The sequence below is a fragment of the Glossina fuscipes genome, unplaced genomic scaffold (assembly GCF_014805625.2).
Source record: "Glossina fuscipes isolate IAEA_lab_2018 unplaced genomic scaffold, Yale_Gfus_2 183, whole genome shotgun sequence".
In the NCBI taxonomy this organism is placed as follows: domain Eukaryota; kingdom Metazoa; phylum Arthropoda; class Insecta; order Diptera; family Glossinidae; genus Glossina; species Glossina fuscipes.
Genome location: NW_023998526.1, coordinates 327,681 through 346,508, shown reverse-complemented (window position 1 = coordinate 346,508; position 18,828 = coordinate 327,681). Strand labels below are relative to the sequence as shown.

At 33.2% G+C, this 18,828-nt stretch overlaps 1 protein-coding gene across 6 annotated transcripts in view; it reads right to left on the bottom strand.

The window, feature by feature from the left end:
- The window catches only part of LOC119641859 (serine-rich adhesin for platelets), a 62,075-nt gene that overhangs the window by 5,625 nt on the left and 37,622 nt on the right, over positions 1-18,828 (bottom strand). For 5 of the 6 annotated variants that reach the window (XM_038040739.1, XM_038040741.1, XM_038040740.1 and 2 more), the window contains one exon: positions 932-3,302. In XM_038040739.1, the coding sequence (XP_037896667.1) occupies positions 932-3,302 (2,371 nt within the window). Of the gene's footprint in view, positions 1-931; positions 3,303-13,560; positions 13,986-18,828 lie in introns of those variants that run through there. The other variant, XM_038040744.1, reaches the window with a different exon arrangement.

Sequence of the window (18,828 nt, the reverse complement as noted above, 5' to 3'; positions counted from 1 at the left end):
TCTGCAAGCAAAAGTTGTCAAACCGTGTTTTTCAGACCTCCATGGCATGCGAAGTATCCAGCAGTATAAGTTGCTATTTAAAAATTTACTATTCAAAATTCTTTCTTAACACATTAAACGATTCGTGGTTTTTTCTGACGGCTCTTGCCGTTATCGAAAAAGAAGATCATCACAACCTGTATGTGTTTGAAATCTGTAATATGTTAAATATTTCTGACATAGATGTATGTCATCTGATCTGGATACCATATCATTCTAGTTTTCATTGAAATGAAAATGATGATCTTTCTTTCGCGGCCTTCAAATCTCTTTCTCTTGCTAATTTTACCACATGGGAGATTAAGATGCTCAACAGACACATGTGCAATGTTATTTAAAGATCGGACGTCATCTTTTCTTTACATGCAACATCTTACTTTTACGTGCATTAGATGTTCATTTAAGATATTTAGTAGTTATAATAGGTTGTAGGAAATCTCTCATGCTCGCAACAACACTCATCTTATGCAGCTAACTGCCTTTATCAAAGTTGCTGGCTTCTCTTTCTAAGTCGTCATAATAACAATTAAACTTTTTGTGTTTTTTAGTCATATTTTTACAAATTTTATCACTTCAAAATCATAGCTTGTTATCAATGTGTTCATTCTTCAGAATGAATAGAACTGAATAGACTACCTCAACATGAATAGCTCCTAACCTCCAATAAATCAATAACAACCATCACGTGATCCGCATCATCAACTTTCTCTGTTATCATCTTTATTGCTGTTATCAACCTGAAGCTCTAAAGAAGAATTTGTGTTAAAAATTTATAACGTTACTCGGTGTATAAGTCTTATCGTTTACAGGACAAATCCACTCTCCTTTAAGATTCCAAAAAAACAAAAACCTTCTAATGTCGAAGCGATCATTTTTAAAAATGTCTACTTACATGATTGAGAGCTATTGAGCAGTGCGTGTAATTTTGCACGATCAGTTTCAACATCTATGGCTATATGACGTTTACGTTTTTTGCTCGTATTCGTCGCTGCCGTAGCACTAGCGGTGGTTGTGTTAGTCGAAGGAATTGAGCTGTTCGGTATATTTAAACCCGAGACTGAAGTCAATGGCACTCCAGGCAACAGTGCACTTAGAGCGTTAGTGTTACCGCCAGCAACTGCCACGGCAGCAGCCATTGCGGCATTTAAGCTATTAGCATCTATTCCTACTAAATTGGTGCCAGCAGTTGCAATAGCTGAGGCTGAGGCAGTTGCCATCGCCGTAGAAGGAGGAATTTGGCATGGTTTTATTGTAGCCGTATTAGGTTGTGCTGAAGCGCCAACCGCAGGACCAATGCCCGAGACCGCTGCAGCCGCCACCTGCTGCACTTGTGAAGCAGGTAAGTGCTTGGTAACACCCTGGTCAGTGGTTATGGTTATTACATCGGGTGTCGTAGACCTTCTCTCCAACGCCACGCTCAAATGCGGGATAATTTCATGTAGGCCTATGTTCAATTCAATGGTTTTGCAACCAGCTAATGCCGAGTAGCCTTTATCCACGGGCCACGTCCCCGTTTCTACACAAGTGACAACATGATACAAACGACGTTCCAGAGCGAAATCTTTAAACCATCGTATAACGCACATTTCCAGTTTAGGTTTGTCAAGTCTTTGCTTAGCTGAACCTGGTTGTATAACCTCTAAATCAGGGAAACGTGCTTTCAATTCGGCCGCTTGTTTATTTCGTTCCGCTTCGACGGCTTTTTCTTTTTCTTTTATAACTTTCTCTTCTTCTGGGTCAATCGCGAGACTTGGAGGAACTGTGGTAGAAGAGGTTAAGGCGGAAGCCAGGTCTAACGCTTCATCTTCGGGCGAAGTTATATTATCCTCCCCTGGTTTTTCCTGTTCTATAGTCACATTGATATCATTTTGTTTTTCCTCTGTATTCACTTTATTTTCTACTTTGGTTATTGTTTTGCAACTACTCTGCTGCTCACCAGATGTTTTTATTTGTACTATTTCATCTCCGTCTTGACCGCATAGGTCTTCTACCGATTTTTCAATTTCAGAATTTTCTTCATCCGTTTCAATTGCAATCTTTTTTCCTTTTAATTTCTTCAAGTCGAGACAAGGTCCAAGATCTGTGTAAGATTCCATTTTTTCCGACTTCTCTGGTTTAATTTGGTTCGGTTTTACTTCGTCTTTTGAGACATTTGTATCATGTTCAGATGACCTCTTAAGATCTTGTTTTTCAGTTTCGATCTTGATTGGATCATCGTTTTCCGAGTGATCGGACTTTTCTTGCTCGTCATTTTTATAAAAATCTTTGTCTGATTCCTGTGTAGGATTTGTCTCCCTGGCTACTTCTTCTAAAGCTAATTCTACCGTAGATTTCTTTTTCAATTCTTTCAGCAGTTGAGATTCTTGAGCTTCTTCATGTGGTTCTTTTCTGTCTATCAATTCTCTTTTAATTTCCAGAGATTCTTTTTTAATGTCAGTCTTTAGAGTTGTATAGTTCTCTTTTTTGATTAAACTACTTTTGGTTAGGAGTTCATCGTCCAAATCAATAATTTCACCTTTTACCGATGGCAATGGCACTACGGTATCCCCTAAAGGCAAATGTGTTGCAAGCGATGATTGTTGAGATGTTAAAGCCATGGCATTTTTTTCGTTATTTAGCGCTTCCAATTTAATGGAACGTTGCATTTGTAACTGTAATTCGCGAATGAAACGTTTCTCCGAATCGGCAAAACTAAACGATGAATCATTTAATATAAATGTTTCAGACCTGTACAGGCCGTGCTTTAGTACAGCAGCTATTAACTCCTTATCATGTTTGCCTGCTTCCCACCAGTCCGGTGTGTCATTATTTACCAGACATAGTTTCAAGCGCTCTTCTAATTGTGGATGCTTAATAATTTCTCTAAGTTTTGACAGTAATTCCAAACGGTCTAGGATCAGCTTAGCATGGTCTTCACTGATATCATCTATGATACCTTCTAGGCCCTTTTCATTCTCATTAAGCTTCACACCTGCCTGACGTTTACATGTGGCTATAAAGACCTTGTAATAATCACTCAGAGTTTCATCACTTTTACGCTCTAAATGAGCCATCTGCTTGAATTTAGTCCAATCTGGGGCTAGGGTTGTTGTATGAGTACTAGTCGCTAAGATAGTGGGCAAATGCAAATCCACGCCGTATCCGGTAAGTACTCGAAGAAATTCATATTCTTCACGCCGATTCCACTTTTTCGGAATGCATTGCAAACGCTGTAATTCCCTTTCTTTAGCTGCCATTTCCAATTTACCTTGACGTTCCATTTTCTGTAAGACGACAAAATGGAAATAACAGAATTATATAAAGCTTACAGAGTAGACAGTTTGGTTGAAATGAGTTAATAATTAACAATAATTGTCTTTTTAAAACTTATGCAAAATAATTTAGAAATGAATATATAATCCTGTGGATATTCAACGCAATGCATAACGATCGTATCATCTGCGGCAAACAAATAGGGTAAATAGAAACTTACCCTCATCGTATTAAGCCGTTTCGAGAACGCCGTTTCAATTCAGATCTTCGCTCAAAATTAGCGAAACCCCCGTATGTGAATAGTATAAATCTAGATTAATCTTCGGAAGGTAGCAAATCTCATACATATAAAACGCAAACCAATTTAGAGGCATAACATTGTGTTGAGCGAATATATTCTCATTTAATTTAATATATATAGAAATGCAGTGTTCGCATCGATCCAATCAATAGAAGGTAAAAAATTACAAAAAAAAAAATAAATAAATAAGTAATAAAAGAAAAAATGCCACCGAAACCACAGAATAAAAGACGTCGCATAAGTGAGGCAGCAAAGAAAGAATGAGGAGAAAGACAAAATGAACTAGAAAAAGAAACAACTTCACGAAATAAACAAAAATAAATTAGAAATGTATGTCACTGTCACGCGCTACTAAATCATCATACAAAATTAAGCACAACACAAACTAAATGAAGTAAAAATGACAGAATTAATACAATTTGCATCATATAATGATCGAAACGAAGACCAATACAAATTAAGTATTGCTCCCATATTTGCTTTTCGACGCCCATACGTCATGAATACAACATACAGAAGAATAATGTGATCCAAGACCCATGCAATCAAACCTCCTTTAAGGTATATCACATTAAAAATGCCCCAAAAAAAATTAATAAAAAACACGAAGAACAGCAAGATATAATACCTTTAGAATAAATCTTTGAACTGACTTTAATACCAACATGTTATAATTGTGAAATTGTTTTTGAATGGTGAGTCCAATAGCTTAGTGATTAGACTCTTCGGCTGACCTTAGAATATATCTATAGGAAGGTTTCAATTAATTTTTCATAGAGAGTGTAAAATGCTGCAAGTTAAAGATCAGGCTCCCAGATTCAATTCAATTCGACCTCGTGACTTATTTTAAAATCAAAGTAAATCACACTTGTCACAAATAAGTTGTTGGAACATTGATATTTCACTGCCCTAACATTTAGAAGTTGAATTCATTTTCTATGAAATGAACAATGAGATCTCGACAGGTACGACTGCAACTAAACTTTGTAAGCGTCAACGGAAAAGGATGCTCTTTTCAATCTGCAATGTGAAGTTCACATACTAATCATCCTGCCTTTAATCGTGCAGAATTTTCATGCGGATAATAGCGGCCAAACAATTCGTTAAGACATTCTAAATGGGTGTTACTTTGCTTTTGCATTTTCTTTCTTTCGATAACAACTCCTCATATGAATATTACTCAAAAATGTGCAGTTTTCTAAACTGGTGTCGTGCATCACTGAGGACAATTATTAATCTCCAAATTATTTTCTTATACTTTTCGAATCTTAATATATAAATATGGTAGGCAAGAGGAAGTCGCTCAGATTGCTAACGTCTGTTTAAAATCTTGTTCAAGAAGTATCCAATTATTTGTACCGTATACTACTTAGCAGCATATATAAGTTATATAAGTTACAATTATAAAATTAGTTTTGTAAAAAAAACAACTAATTTTCAATATAAAATACCGCAAAAGCCGTAGAATAACTTGATGTTTTAAAAAAGCATCTTGAAAAAATTTTTAATAAGACCGAACTCCCTTTACCATATTCCTTTATAATAATTGCAAAACATTTCTTCAAAAAGGAGCATACTGGCCTAGTTGGGAACATGTTTTCTTTTTCCACAAGTGAGTATAGAAATTAAAACAACTATTGAACCAAAACGGCGAAAAGATGAAATAAAAAAAAATTGATAAAAATCTGAACTTATATCTGTGTTGAATGAATAAGGACATACCTTTTTACACCTGCTACCGAAGGATTCATTCAGGATATTAACCACAACACCCAAAAAAGTATAAAGTACCTGTATGCCTGATTCTGAACCGAATTAAACATATTCGCCTTATTCCATAAGAGGGGCTTCTTAGAATATATTGCAGAAGTTTCTAGAATATTCTATAATATTCTATAATAATCTAGATATTCAATTATTTCTTCGTATATTTCCATAAAATATTTGTACTGAAATTTATTGAAGCATATGACGAACATAAAATGTACAATTCGTCAATACCAACTAATCGCCAAAAAAAGGAAAACGAAATCTACCTGCTGTTTACTTTTTTTCGTACACACGCATTTATATATGTGTTTCGCTTAAAAACCAGGAATGCTACTTTGTAAACGTTAGAGATAATATGGCGTCATATTAAGGAGCCATTTTTGCTCATACAAATAATGAGGATGAAAGAGCAAGCGGTCAAATGGTTGCTAATTTTACTGATAACAGGAACACAAAAAGTCGATAGTAATCTCCTAATTTGATTTTTCAAATGTCATTTAATTGTCTCTGAGTTAATTGTCTATTAGTTGAGAAACTAGAAACTAAATAGGAATATATTGAACGCGATTTTCGCATTAAGGTTAATGAATGTAAAAATATGCTTTTCGGAAATCTTGAATTGCTACAAACTTTAGTAATATTGTCACTACTGTGCGTAGAAGAATTACAAATTTCCGCAAACGATATAAAATTATATAAAATAGCAATTATTTTAATATTTTATTTTAAATGCAATTTGAAAATAAATTAACTATGAATTGTTGCTGTAATTCACAAATCATCAAATTAGCGGGCAAACTTTTTAAAATTGGATAGGAAGTTGAAATCTGGTACAAACATCTCTTGATCGATTAAAAATACTAAGTTAAAAATAATCATGATCTGCTCACAGGCACGTCCACAATGCAGAAGAGGATAAGACAACCCCAGAAAACGCCCTTTTATTTGCCAGTTTGCCTTATCTGAAGAGGCATAGTTTTGTAAATATATTCTCCTCCTAATAAATCCAATTAGTAAAATTGCTCACTCATGGATTAAATGACCTAACTTTCTTGTGTTTACCCGAGCATCCAGAAACTTTCAAATATTAAAGCTTCGACATTGCAAACGTAATCATCATAATGAAATAATCCCATCATAGTAAGATGTAGGGTTGTTAACGCGTACTATTTATTTTCCTTATGACACCTATTACCCACTAGATATTGTTATATCCTTTTTCGATAATCTTCGTGAATTACTTACTCTCAGCTTGGTCTATTTCATCTCGATTTACCTATATAGTAAACGTGTCCTTCGTGGCTTATAAGTTTGGTTGCCAAATTTTTGTAATACAATTTCGGTTTTATAACGATGGTCAGTTAAATATTACGGTGCAAGTAGCTCCTTTCACTTTGTTTTTTTCTACAGCTTGTTCTTTTAACTTCATTATACCCATCACCGAAAGATGAGAAATACATTAATTTTATCAAAACGTTTGCAACACCCAAAAGAAATTATCAGAAACCCTCCAAAGTACATATATTCTTGATGCGCATTAAATTCTAAATCTATTGAGGCATGCCCGTCTGTCCGTCTGTGTAATGTCCTTTTGTAAACATTCTCATCATCTGCCTGTCTGCGCAACTGCGTAGCACTTGTAAACATTCATTCATACAACGCCCACACGTTTACGTCACAAACACTTTTTTTTTGAAAATAGAAAAAACCGCCTGCATCCGTTCCTAAGTAACTATAAAGCCATAGGACTGTTACCTATTTACATAGATACATTTCATATGTAAAAAGAAACTACAGCATAAGTGAGTATATAAATCAACTAAAATGGCGCAAAAGTAATAATCTTGCTCCATAAAATCAGTAATCAGCAATTCCTATCAGCAACAAAATACACACTATGAATTTAACAGTGCGGCCAATTTTCATCTAAATGTATTCAAGGAATCATTGAAGGATTTCAGACTCAATGGTAACGCATTCCAATATCTCGCAACACGAATTGTAAAAAATCTTTCTTCTGGTGATTTACAAGAACGTGCTATTAATATAAAAGTGTTTCTGTTCGATCTAGAGGACTGCGGTCGTTGTAATAAAATACTTGAGCATCGAGAATGAATGATTTCTTAACACACTGAATTCGAGATAATCGGCAAAGTACAATTTTAAGAAAGCATGAATGGAAGGGGAGATGTGACCTCTAAGTGTGACGTTATAAAGCCTTTTATACGGGTAACAATATTTCGGAGCCTATCTAACTTATATCTTATATAGTCAGCATGCCTTATGAGAAACGAATGCGCAATTGTTCGTTTAATCTACAAAGGCAGATATAGATTTAAATAATACAATTTTCGGAGCGCAAGACAAACTTTAGTAGAGACATCGTGAACGTGGGGGCCAAAGTAGGTCTCGCGATTGAGGATTACCTTAAGACATTTCATTGAAACTAGAAAATGGAATACACAGATATTTTTACACAGATAATTTTACAATAATTCACAGAAACAAACTGTTTACGATCCGAAATATACGACGACATAAGCTTACAATCACTTCAAGCGAAGTTGAACTTTTTATACATTTGGTTAATTAGCTTAGTGTATCAGACTATGTCAAATGCCTTTGTCAGGTTCAAAGCGACAAGAACACAGCTCATACCAATATGGATGTTATTCCTAACAGACTCCATGACGGAAATTAAAACTTTCGAAGCACAACGTCAAGACTAAAAGCCGAATTGAGCAGGGAATTACTGTTGAGTGAATCAAAAGTGAATCAAGTTGTGCCGTCATGACGTGCTCTGTAACTTTAGAGAGGCAGAGTGAGATACTAGTCGGTCGGTATTATGTGTAAAAGAGGAGCCCTGTTTAGGAATGGATCTTATCCGGGCTATTCTGCACTCCTTGCGAAATTTGGTTATTAGTGCCGTATACACGACCTGTAATAAATGGTTATATGTGTAGGGGAAGACAAAGTTTACAAGTGCGATAGATACTCCAACAAATGTTCTCATCCACATTATGGAATGAAAAATCCCGATGTCTAAATTTTTGGAAAACAAGTAAGAAAGTTATATTCGGTAGAATGCCGAATTCCGCGTACCAACCACTATGCTTTTCGCATTCTTCTCTCCAAGTTCTTTTATTTGATACCCATATCGCTGATATTATTAAGAAAAAATTAATCGCGGTGTTTACCATGTTTATTTTAGAATTAACCTATTTTTTTGCTGAAAATATATCTTTATTTGAGGAATGTACAAAACAGTTTTAAACATTCCGTTTAAATTCATTTTGAAATTTCAGGCTTCTAACTTTTATAATTTCTGAGTAACAAGCAAAAATCCACAAATTTTTGTTAAGAAAAACGGAGTTACAGTTTACGGAGAGTCAGTTTATGCTCCATTGTGGGCTTCTGCTATGACCAATTTGGCCCATTTTAAATACCCATCTGCGTGTAAAAACTCTTAATGTTTCTACCAAATTTGAAGACGACGTCTTAATTTTTGCGACCAGAAGAGTGCCAACAACAAAAACTTTAAAGACGGACAGAAATGGCTTAATCAATTCAGAATTTCACGCTGATCAAAAATATTTATATATACTTTATAAGGGCTCTGAAGCTTCCCTTTGGGTATATCCCCATCTTATAGTGGTGGCTATAATGATGGTGAATCGTGGACATTTAGTTGATTTTGCCTGAAAAACTCATTAATGGCGTTTATATCTACAACATTATGGTCGTCGCTATTACTTCCCGCTGTGCCTTTATTACATTTACTTAGAATTAGCATTCCTTCTCTTTTCTTATTACATACTTTACACTATTACGCAATTGATTCGCCAGTCAATAGCATGAAGGGATTGAAGACATTGCTCATAGCAATGCCTCTAAGCTATCTTCCTTATGAGATGTTACGTGATTGGGCCCAGTTAGGAGTACTACTACCATATGAATATTTAGAAAGCCGTAAGATGTTAAGCACTATATCGGTTAGAAAGTGTAGTTGAAAATATTAAAGTTTTTAAAATAAATTTTGTATCCATAGATGACACAAACCAGCTAGTTATTGTTCTAGAGACTCAGAGAGACTCAACCAAAAGAAATTCGCAGTTCCTCCTCTCCAAAAAAGCTGCCCTAAAGTGCAGTTCAGACGAGATGTATAAGGCAACTTCCCTTTCTTGGACACTGGTCGGTCATTTCAAATAAATTATATCCTGGCAAGCCTACAACTGCTTCACAAACATAATCCTTTAGCCAAGTTCCACTTATGGAAAAAATATCAAATATATTACCCTCAAGACGATTACCGAGCTTATCGAATTTCGTAAACCTGTTACAGGCAGCTTCAGACGTACAACTATTAGATTAAGATAGTCATACTTGAGGCAGTTCTGAAAAAATTTGTTACTAGCAGTTGGCCCAAGATTCGAGGCTAGGGATATTAGTACATGAATTACAACAGAGCAAGATGGCTATTGCAAAAATTCAGTGCAACAATATAAGCAGTGTAATGAAAAGATAATTACAAGAAAACTACCAAACTGCCAATTTATGAAGGTTATAATTCCGTATACGTTCCAAAAATAAATATTGTTCTGACAATACTACAATACAGCATATAAGAAAATCAACTTCGTTAAATTTAACAAAAAAAACTGAGCTATAATAGACGGGGTAAACAAGATGTTGGAGAAAGATTTGACTTCATTGTATTCGTTTAGGAACATATAAAAATCATACGTAATATAAATACAATAAGCTCTAAACATTTAAGTTGTTAGTAGAATATTTTCAATATTTAATAACACTTTTTTAATGGCCTCACATTAAATTTAATGCGATCAAAAAGTTTACAAACCTAAATATTGAAATATTTGTAGAACTACTTTACGAAGTCTTTCACTTATCGTATTTTTCATTGTATTTATTACAAATAGAACTTATTAGAAATTTGTAATTCCAATAAGTCTAACGAAGAAACACGTTTTATTGATACCTTCAATGTATGTGGAAAAAGAATTTTCACATGTGAAATCTGCTTTTTCAAAAATTTTGTTAAAATTATAAAGAGAAGTATATATCTATCCCACTATGTGATTTTTTTTTGTTTTAAACGTCGAGACTTGTACTTTCTTATGTAAAAAACTCATATGTTAATAAATATTTTCATTTTTTTAATGTAAATTTAAAAAACATTTTAGGACGTAGATGAAATATTTAAAGCTTTCGTTTTTAAAGATGCGGACATATCTTGACGAACTTGCTAACTTAATTTATAGTAGTGAGAAGAACGTCTTCCTTGAATATATAAACGAATAAGATATGTAAAACGAAAATTCGGTAAATAAAAAATTTTTTTGTATATAAAATATAATGAGACGCATGCAATAAAGAAAACGAAACAGGTTATCAGATGTGTGAAGAAAACAAGGTAGAAATTGAACGTCGTCTAGTAGAAGCGAACACCTGCATAGAAGATTTAAAGAGTTATGCACGTTTTATTTCTAATCCTGTTCTCAATAAATATAATAGGTGCTTGCATGCATTTTTATCAGTAACGTCTATTGGTAAAAATAATAAACTAATGCAAAATGTCAATGTACATAACGATTCGATATTATGTTATTCAGTATATACAGACGCTAATCCCAAAAAATTGCTTCTTCGACATTCACTACTTTTGTGGTTTGAATTGAAGGAATCTAGTGACAAAGTCCATCAAACACCTTTTGAACCTTATGAAGACGCTCCTCCACACATTTTTAACAGATTTGGTTTCAACAGTTTAAAAGTGGTGATTTTGATGTCAATAGCAATCCTGGTCCTAGGAGACAAAAGAGGTTCGAAGACAATGAATTGCAAGAACGTTTAGACGAAAACCCATCCCACTTCCATCCACATCTTAGCAATTGATGGGTCAACCATTTCTAGACATTTACATGCGATGGCAATAGATTCAAAAGGAAGGAAAATGGCTACCATACAAATTGACTAAAAATGCCATTTGGAACCGTTTCAGTTGAACCGTCAGCAACAAGGGTTGCATAATACAAATCATTCAACGAGATATCACCACATATAAATATTCATTCAGGCTAATAAAAGTGCTTTTTACAAGTTCAACAATTCAAAATATCGCTCGATTTGTTTTCTTCATAAAATACGAAAAATCACCCTTTTTGCCGTATAGAGGCATTAGTTCGTTTACGTGATGTTCGGAACCAAATTCCGTAAAGTTAAATTTGTTTTAGTTAAAAATTACGCCCTATTAGTACTTAGTACTGCACATTAAAACGTCATATCATTATTTTTGACAAAATTTCATCGTAAAATACTAAGAAGTGAAAACCTTGCAGGCAAAACCTCCTATTATTCTGCTCTTCTATTCACATTGAAATACCAGAAGTTTTGCCTTGTTTTCATCATCTTGTTATTATTTACCTATTTTTGTCATAAACTACATACCCAAAATTAGATCAGAAAATTTGTCGGGAAAACGCTTAATGTCAGACTTACATGGGATTACTTGCAAAAAAACAGTGTTTTATTTATTCAGTTCAGCACTTTCCAGAACGATCTTTGTGGGAAAATTTGAAATTTTTCAATTGTTAAATCCATGTTCAATAGCCTGCTACCTAAAAATTTGTCGCCTGTAGATTGAACGAGAACTCCCAAAAACGCTTAACGGACGAACAAACAGGCCTAAATCAATTCAGAAAATAATTCCGGTGATGACGATAATGATTTCGATTCGATCGCTATAGTAGAGAATGGGTCCATCTTAGGTCCTTCATGGTATTGCATAGATCCGCATACACCTAATATATATTTATAAAGGGGAAAAAATAGCCACAAATTAATAGCTTAACGCTTTGTGTTTCTTTCTGTATCCCAGCTCCTTTTATGTTTCTAGATTTCATATTTTTTTCAAACATTTATGCTATTCGTAGTCAGCCAGTCGTACCTCATGATCGCAAAGGCAACAACTTAGAGAAAAAAAAAAAAAGATGTTGTCATCATGTCTAACTACGTGTGCTTGAATTATCAAACGAAAACTGCAGATGTATTTACATCATATGGAACATCTTTGGTTATACGCGAATATTAAGAAGTGAAGCGAAAAATTCTAAAAAATATTAGGTTTAGGTAATAGCTATTCAAAAATTCCCTGCCTTTGTGAATATTTCAGACAAACACCTTATACTAATTCATATATAAATGTGAATAATATCGTAACTTTAAAACACAATTCCTAATTCAAAATATATTTGTAATAGCCCCTTACCAGACAGATTTATAATTTAAAGGTATGAAAATGAATTTATCTTCACTATGTTACTTTTCACTTGTTTAGGGTGGCTGTAATACCTTTAGTTGTTTATGCTATTACATGATAAAAAGACACTTTGACAAACACAAGCGACAAAATGTGAAATATATCAAAGATATAGCTTACAAATACTCTTGCATACACATATAGAAGAAGTTTGGGAGACAGCAAGAAGCCAGCGAGCAATAAAAAGAATAAAATAAAATTTGTAGATGAATTTTTAAGTTTGTTATAGAAAAGAAAATGGAGAAAGGTATTGGTGTTTTAAATGAATGTATTTCAAAAATAGTTGTTTACATTAGAGAGTATTAAAAGAATGAGAGAAGAGAGAGTGAGAGAGCGTGCAATGGAGAGAAAGCAGTTTACAAATAGAAAGAGAATCTTTGAGCCCGAGCATAATTAATCATTAAGGTCTTTACTAAATGAGATTCTGAGACTGAGAAAAAGCAAACACAACAAAAACAAATTGAATTACTGAGATAAATAGACAAAGAGAAGGGCAAGACTCTTAATAAAAACTATATGAATAACACGATTGATTATTACCAACTCGTCTTGATTAGTAGAATATAAGCAACAACAATCACAAAGATAATGGCAAAGCCAAAATAAGAAAGTTATAATTAAAATTGTGAGATATAAAAATACGAAGAATTAATGAATGAATTCATTTAGTTGTCATCTTGATTTTTATGTAATTTGTGGTTGTCACAGTTTAGCTCAACAACGTCACTAACAAAATGGTGGTCCACTTAATTTTTTTTATATACATAACAAAGCGAACAGTGGACTTTATTTCCACTTTTACCGTGCACACGCTATTTTGGATAAATATCTCGCATTTTGTAGGATACACAGATTTTACCTCAAAGTAAATATTGCCATTGATTTGTGGTGTTGGCGAGGGTGATGGTGGCGTTGGAGATGACGGCGGTGGCGTAGCAGACGCTAAAGTTCTAATAGTGTGTGTTGACGATGCAGATGATAATGATGACAGAGAGGAGGACGACGAGGATGACTTATTCAAATGCTCACAAAAAGCAGTAAAACTGCTAAAATCCATAGGCTTAATTACTTCCATGATAAGTGATACATCGACTTTATATAAATTATGTGTTGTTTGTGTAACACCATCCACATTAGTTGATTATTAATTAATTGATTTGCGCACTATTATGCACGTACATTTCTGTCAAGGTGAAAACTGCGTTGTATTCAATTGTAATTTGAATTTATAATTAATTTGTTACTTTTCTTTATTCTTTGCGGATTCGATTTTTCTTTTAAACGCATACATAAACGCACATGTATGTATACACATATATAAGAATTTCAATTAATAATGAACGCTCTCAAAAACTAAAAAATGCAGCCACATTTTCGTATATAATAATTATTTATCATATTCAACATTCTGCTATGGAGGTATGCGCGCAGCAGTGTTGTCCACCCTCCAAGTGCTGACAGTGTTACGACTCCGGCTGCAAACGATACGATTCTACCTTATGTGAACCCTAAATACCCGCTTGTAATAAATACCCTAATGCCAATGCTTTTCCATTCGTTTAGTTACTTCGCTTTTGTACGTGAACAAACATATACACGGTCTACAATTCTTGTGCTCTTTTTTTTATTGAGAGCACACTGGTTCTACTGCTTTTTCATTATTATCGTATTTTATTTGTTTTCGTTAAAGTGATTCTTCTTCTTCACTATCACCATCATCACTTCGATGTCTTCAATATAACTTTTGGATCTAGTGTGCGTTAATTTGCTTCAATATCAATTCTTTACTTCTTTTAGGTTTGAATTTTTTTGTTTTAAATGAATTGAATTTTTCACAACTTTACAGCGAGACGCTCAAACAAATAATGAGCACAACGCGCTAAATACAAGAGAGATAAACGTGTGCATAACTACGTGTGGTGTACTCTGCTGCTGCTGTTACTACTAAGACTTGGGTTTGTTGTTGCTATTATTATTATTATTATTATTATTATACGGCTAGAGGAGTACATACAACAAATACGTAAGTACGTACATCATTCTTATGCTGTGTGGTAGCTAGAATATTGCACACATGTACACTGACGATAAAGAAAAGCGCGTACGAACTGTATTTTGTTTGCACGATTATAAAATTATTCAAAAAGAAAATATTCTTTTATGCTGCTATTATTGTAGATATTTCAATTATTATATATTACTATTGCAGCAGCATGTAGGCAAAAAATAAAAGACGAAAAGTTTATAAATGCAGCTACAAAAACAATAAAATATATTAAATTGTAGTCACAATTGAAAATTATTGAGCATACATGGGAGTATTAAGTATTAGGAATGTAAATGCAAATATCCATATAGCAACGTAATGCATGCACATTGTCAGTGTTTATGCATATTTTTTAAGAATCTGCACACACGTGCATATAATTAAAAATATAAGCGTACGTTTGGATGACTGCAACTCAGTACATATATTTTTTCTGATGGTAATACAGAAAAAGAAAACAGGATAAATACTTTTAAATCGGCCATAGTCGACCATAAAAGTCTTCAAACACCCTCCAAATTTTAATAGTGCGAATAATAGTCGATCTTTTTGAAGAGTGCATTATAAACACATACATTTACACTATATTATTACACTATAGTGATCAAACAATCGCAATTATAAACAGAAAAATAAACGGTTTTAATCAATTTCTTCTGCTTCTTTAAGCAAAGTGAGCATTTTTTATATTATAAAATTGAGTAATTGCGTTGATATCTAACTTGCGTTGAACGAATGTAAAATAATTTGTAAAACATGTGAAAAAGTTATAATCGCTTCAAGGCAGATCTTACGTACCCGTCACCTGCTATTACTCTATAAAAAATTGCTACAAATTTCTGCGTGACTATTGACATATCGGCTGGTCAATAAATATCATTTGTGCGGCGAACATTTAGTTGACTCTGGGAGATACTTGTTTTATGTTCTGCTCAAAATTAATGCCGCTTATTTTATTCTTTTATTTCGTGGACGTTGCTTAGCTAATCAGACCACTAATTTATATGCCAAGTTTGCGTATAGTTGAAGAGTTTACTTATTTAAGAAATTTAAGTAATGACGCGCATCATCCATTCAAATTATGGTTAGAAGAAATACGGACATGAATAAGCGTCGCTTCTACATAGAATTTTGTCAGATGAGTTTTTTAAATCCTTCTGATAATGTGTACATAGTTAAATAAACATGTGCAAATAAAAACGATACGAAGTGTCATACAAAAGCAGTAAATGTTGCCCGGGATCTACACACTTAAAACTGATTTTAAGAATTTGTGACATTCTTCGATTCTCCTATTGCTATTGTATTTATGTATACGTAATATAGGTAGTATATTTGTGAACAAAACAAAGTCGGAAGAAATTTAAAAAGTTAATTATACATTTACTTAATCGTTGCATAGTAACTTCATTTTTTGCAATGTTCTGGGAAAAATATCTACAAATAAAATCAAAGTCTCTTCTAATACGAAGTATCTTTCAGGCAAGGAAAAAAACTCATATGGTGATGTCTTAGATTAACATTGTGTGCAAAATTGATAAAAGGACATATTCCAAAGTCTTTCCTATTCATCTCTTTTTGCACTCAACAGATAAGGATGCAAGTACGTTTATTTTATCAAAACGGTTGCAATACCTAGACGGAGTGTTCATAGATCACGTAAAGTGTATGTATTGTTTATCAGCTTCAAAATATGAATCGATTGAACTATATTTGTCTCTCCAGTCTAATGTCTATTATAAAAAAAACTCCAGGTCGGAAAAATCAATATATCGGCCACATGTATGCGGAAAATGAGCCAAAGCGGTATGAAGTCTGTTTTCAAAAATGAAAAAATTGGAATTTAATGCTCATTACCAATAGACTACATAAAAAGAAATTTGTATATGTTACTTTAAGATAAAGGTGCTGCTAAGTATAGAAAATTCGGCCACAACCGAATATAACTTTTTCTCCTCGTTTCTCTCAGGTTGCATTGTGAAAGCACAATAAAAATAAGAAAATTAGCTGTGTTCGAACCTTATATACCCATCATCTATATCCTAAAAAACGGGAGTAAATTTCAATACTCGCGTGGACAATATACGCTCAGTGCAGGTGCGTCGAACCTCCTGACCTAATTGCCCGATTTTCAATAACTCCATGCGCGTAAGAATTTCCAATATTTTGCTAATTTAAAACCTAAATTTTTGCGGTCAAGCGACTGTTTACTACGCATATTTCACAAGCGGCGCTTAAGTCGATTAACAATGTGATACTAATCAAGAATATATATATACTTTATGAGATATCGAGAACTTCCTTCTGGATATTGTAAATAATTTGAAAAAATGAATATAACCCCGTTCTTTTGTGGTGCGTATAAAAACATAGTCAGTTTCTGCCATAAGGAGACGTTTTATTGAACTGCGTGAATTTTGTCGTTTCGTTTATAGCATCCAGAAAAGCACCTACCGATAAAACATGTTCTCTCTATTTATACGATGTGGTTGCTCTTCATATGTGAGTGCTCTGCTTTTCTGCATGCGTGTTGAAAATATAATTACAGCAGTCCAATAAAGTCTACATACAATAGGAAAAATTAAGATTTCTCTTATTGAAAACTGTATTTATTTATGGGTTGATGGTCAAAAAATATACTTCTTAAAAAACAAAACTTATATATCAATTCAAGATTATTTTTGATTTAAGATGGAGTTGTAAACGAAAAATATACTTCAATTCCAAAAATATCACCAAAAAGTGTACATACAGGAAAGATACATTGCTCAAAGTGTCGAAAAACAAAATCTTTAGCTAACGTACATGGTTTTTGTACTTGTTTTTGTACATTTAAATAATAATTTATCAGTTAAAGTGAATTTCTTCATTTTTTTTCTTTAGAACGCCACAAAATATATAAAAACGCAGAATAATTTCCCAAGAAATTTCAGAAGTAATTGTAATGTTAATAAGCGAGGGAAAATCGTAAAGTAAAAATAGCAAAAACAGGTGGAGTTAATCGTTAGTGTTTCAACTATTACAGCAAATCCCAGTAACACAAATACTATAGAAACTACTACGATGAGAATGACCAACAAACTTACAGAGCGTGGAAATCGAAATTTTATCAGACTTGTAACAAATGAACCCAAAACTAGTGCTTTTGATATTTTTGTTTTTTAAGAAATCATAATAACAGAACCCTAATTTTTCGCATTGGGCTGCTATATATGGCTCTTTACACGTGTACACACAAACGTGCGACCATGGGTAAGTGTTCACATACATCATACTATATGCTGTTAATATGAAGTCCCCCAAAAAAAGACTATGCACCCTTACTCTTGATGACAATATGCAAAAATATTATACGATTTACATGAAGAAGTAAAATGCCAACTATATATAATACTAAATTGTGTAAATAGTATTGTTAGTCAAGAATATATATTTAATCCCTGCAACTTTTAAGGCGTACTGCAACGCAAAATTTAAAAAAATTTTTTTCCATCCAAGACCTGAAAAATAGACTATAAGAAGAGTGGAGTAAGATCTCTATTTCCTACACAAGAAAAATTACACAAAATATCGTTTAAATGACCTTATTAAGCAAAAATGCTATCCCTTCAAATATTAATTTTTAATAATATGCTGTTTTTTTCTTGGTATCCTTCCTTATATGGAAAAGATCCAATATCAATGACGCTACGTTTTTGAAGTTATTTAATTTTCTTGTCTACTGGAATACTGTTTTTTTTTTAATATTTTAATAGGCATTCCTAATAGTACAAAATACTAAAAAAAAAAATTTGTATGTTTGGACAATGGACTAAGTTTACAAGCGTTTACTCTTTGTCGAGCGAAATATGAAGGAGGCTCGCTGTATATCTGATGAATAATTGTGCAATTTCTAAAAAATGAACTCAAGTCAAATAAGTGGGTACATCTATAAATGGATTAATTCTCATTGCTAAAGGCAGTTTATTTTTTGCTTTTTCTATGACCCAAATTGAAGGGAGGACATAACAATGTGGAACATATATTGGAAAGCATTTCAATTCACGATGAAATATTTAGCTTAAACAAATTAACTGAATT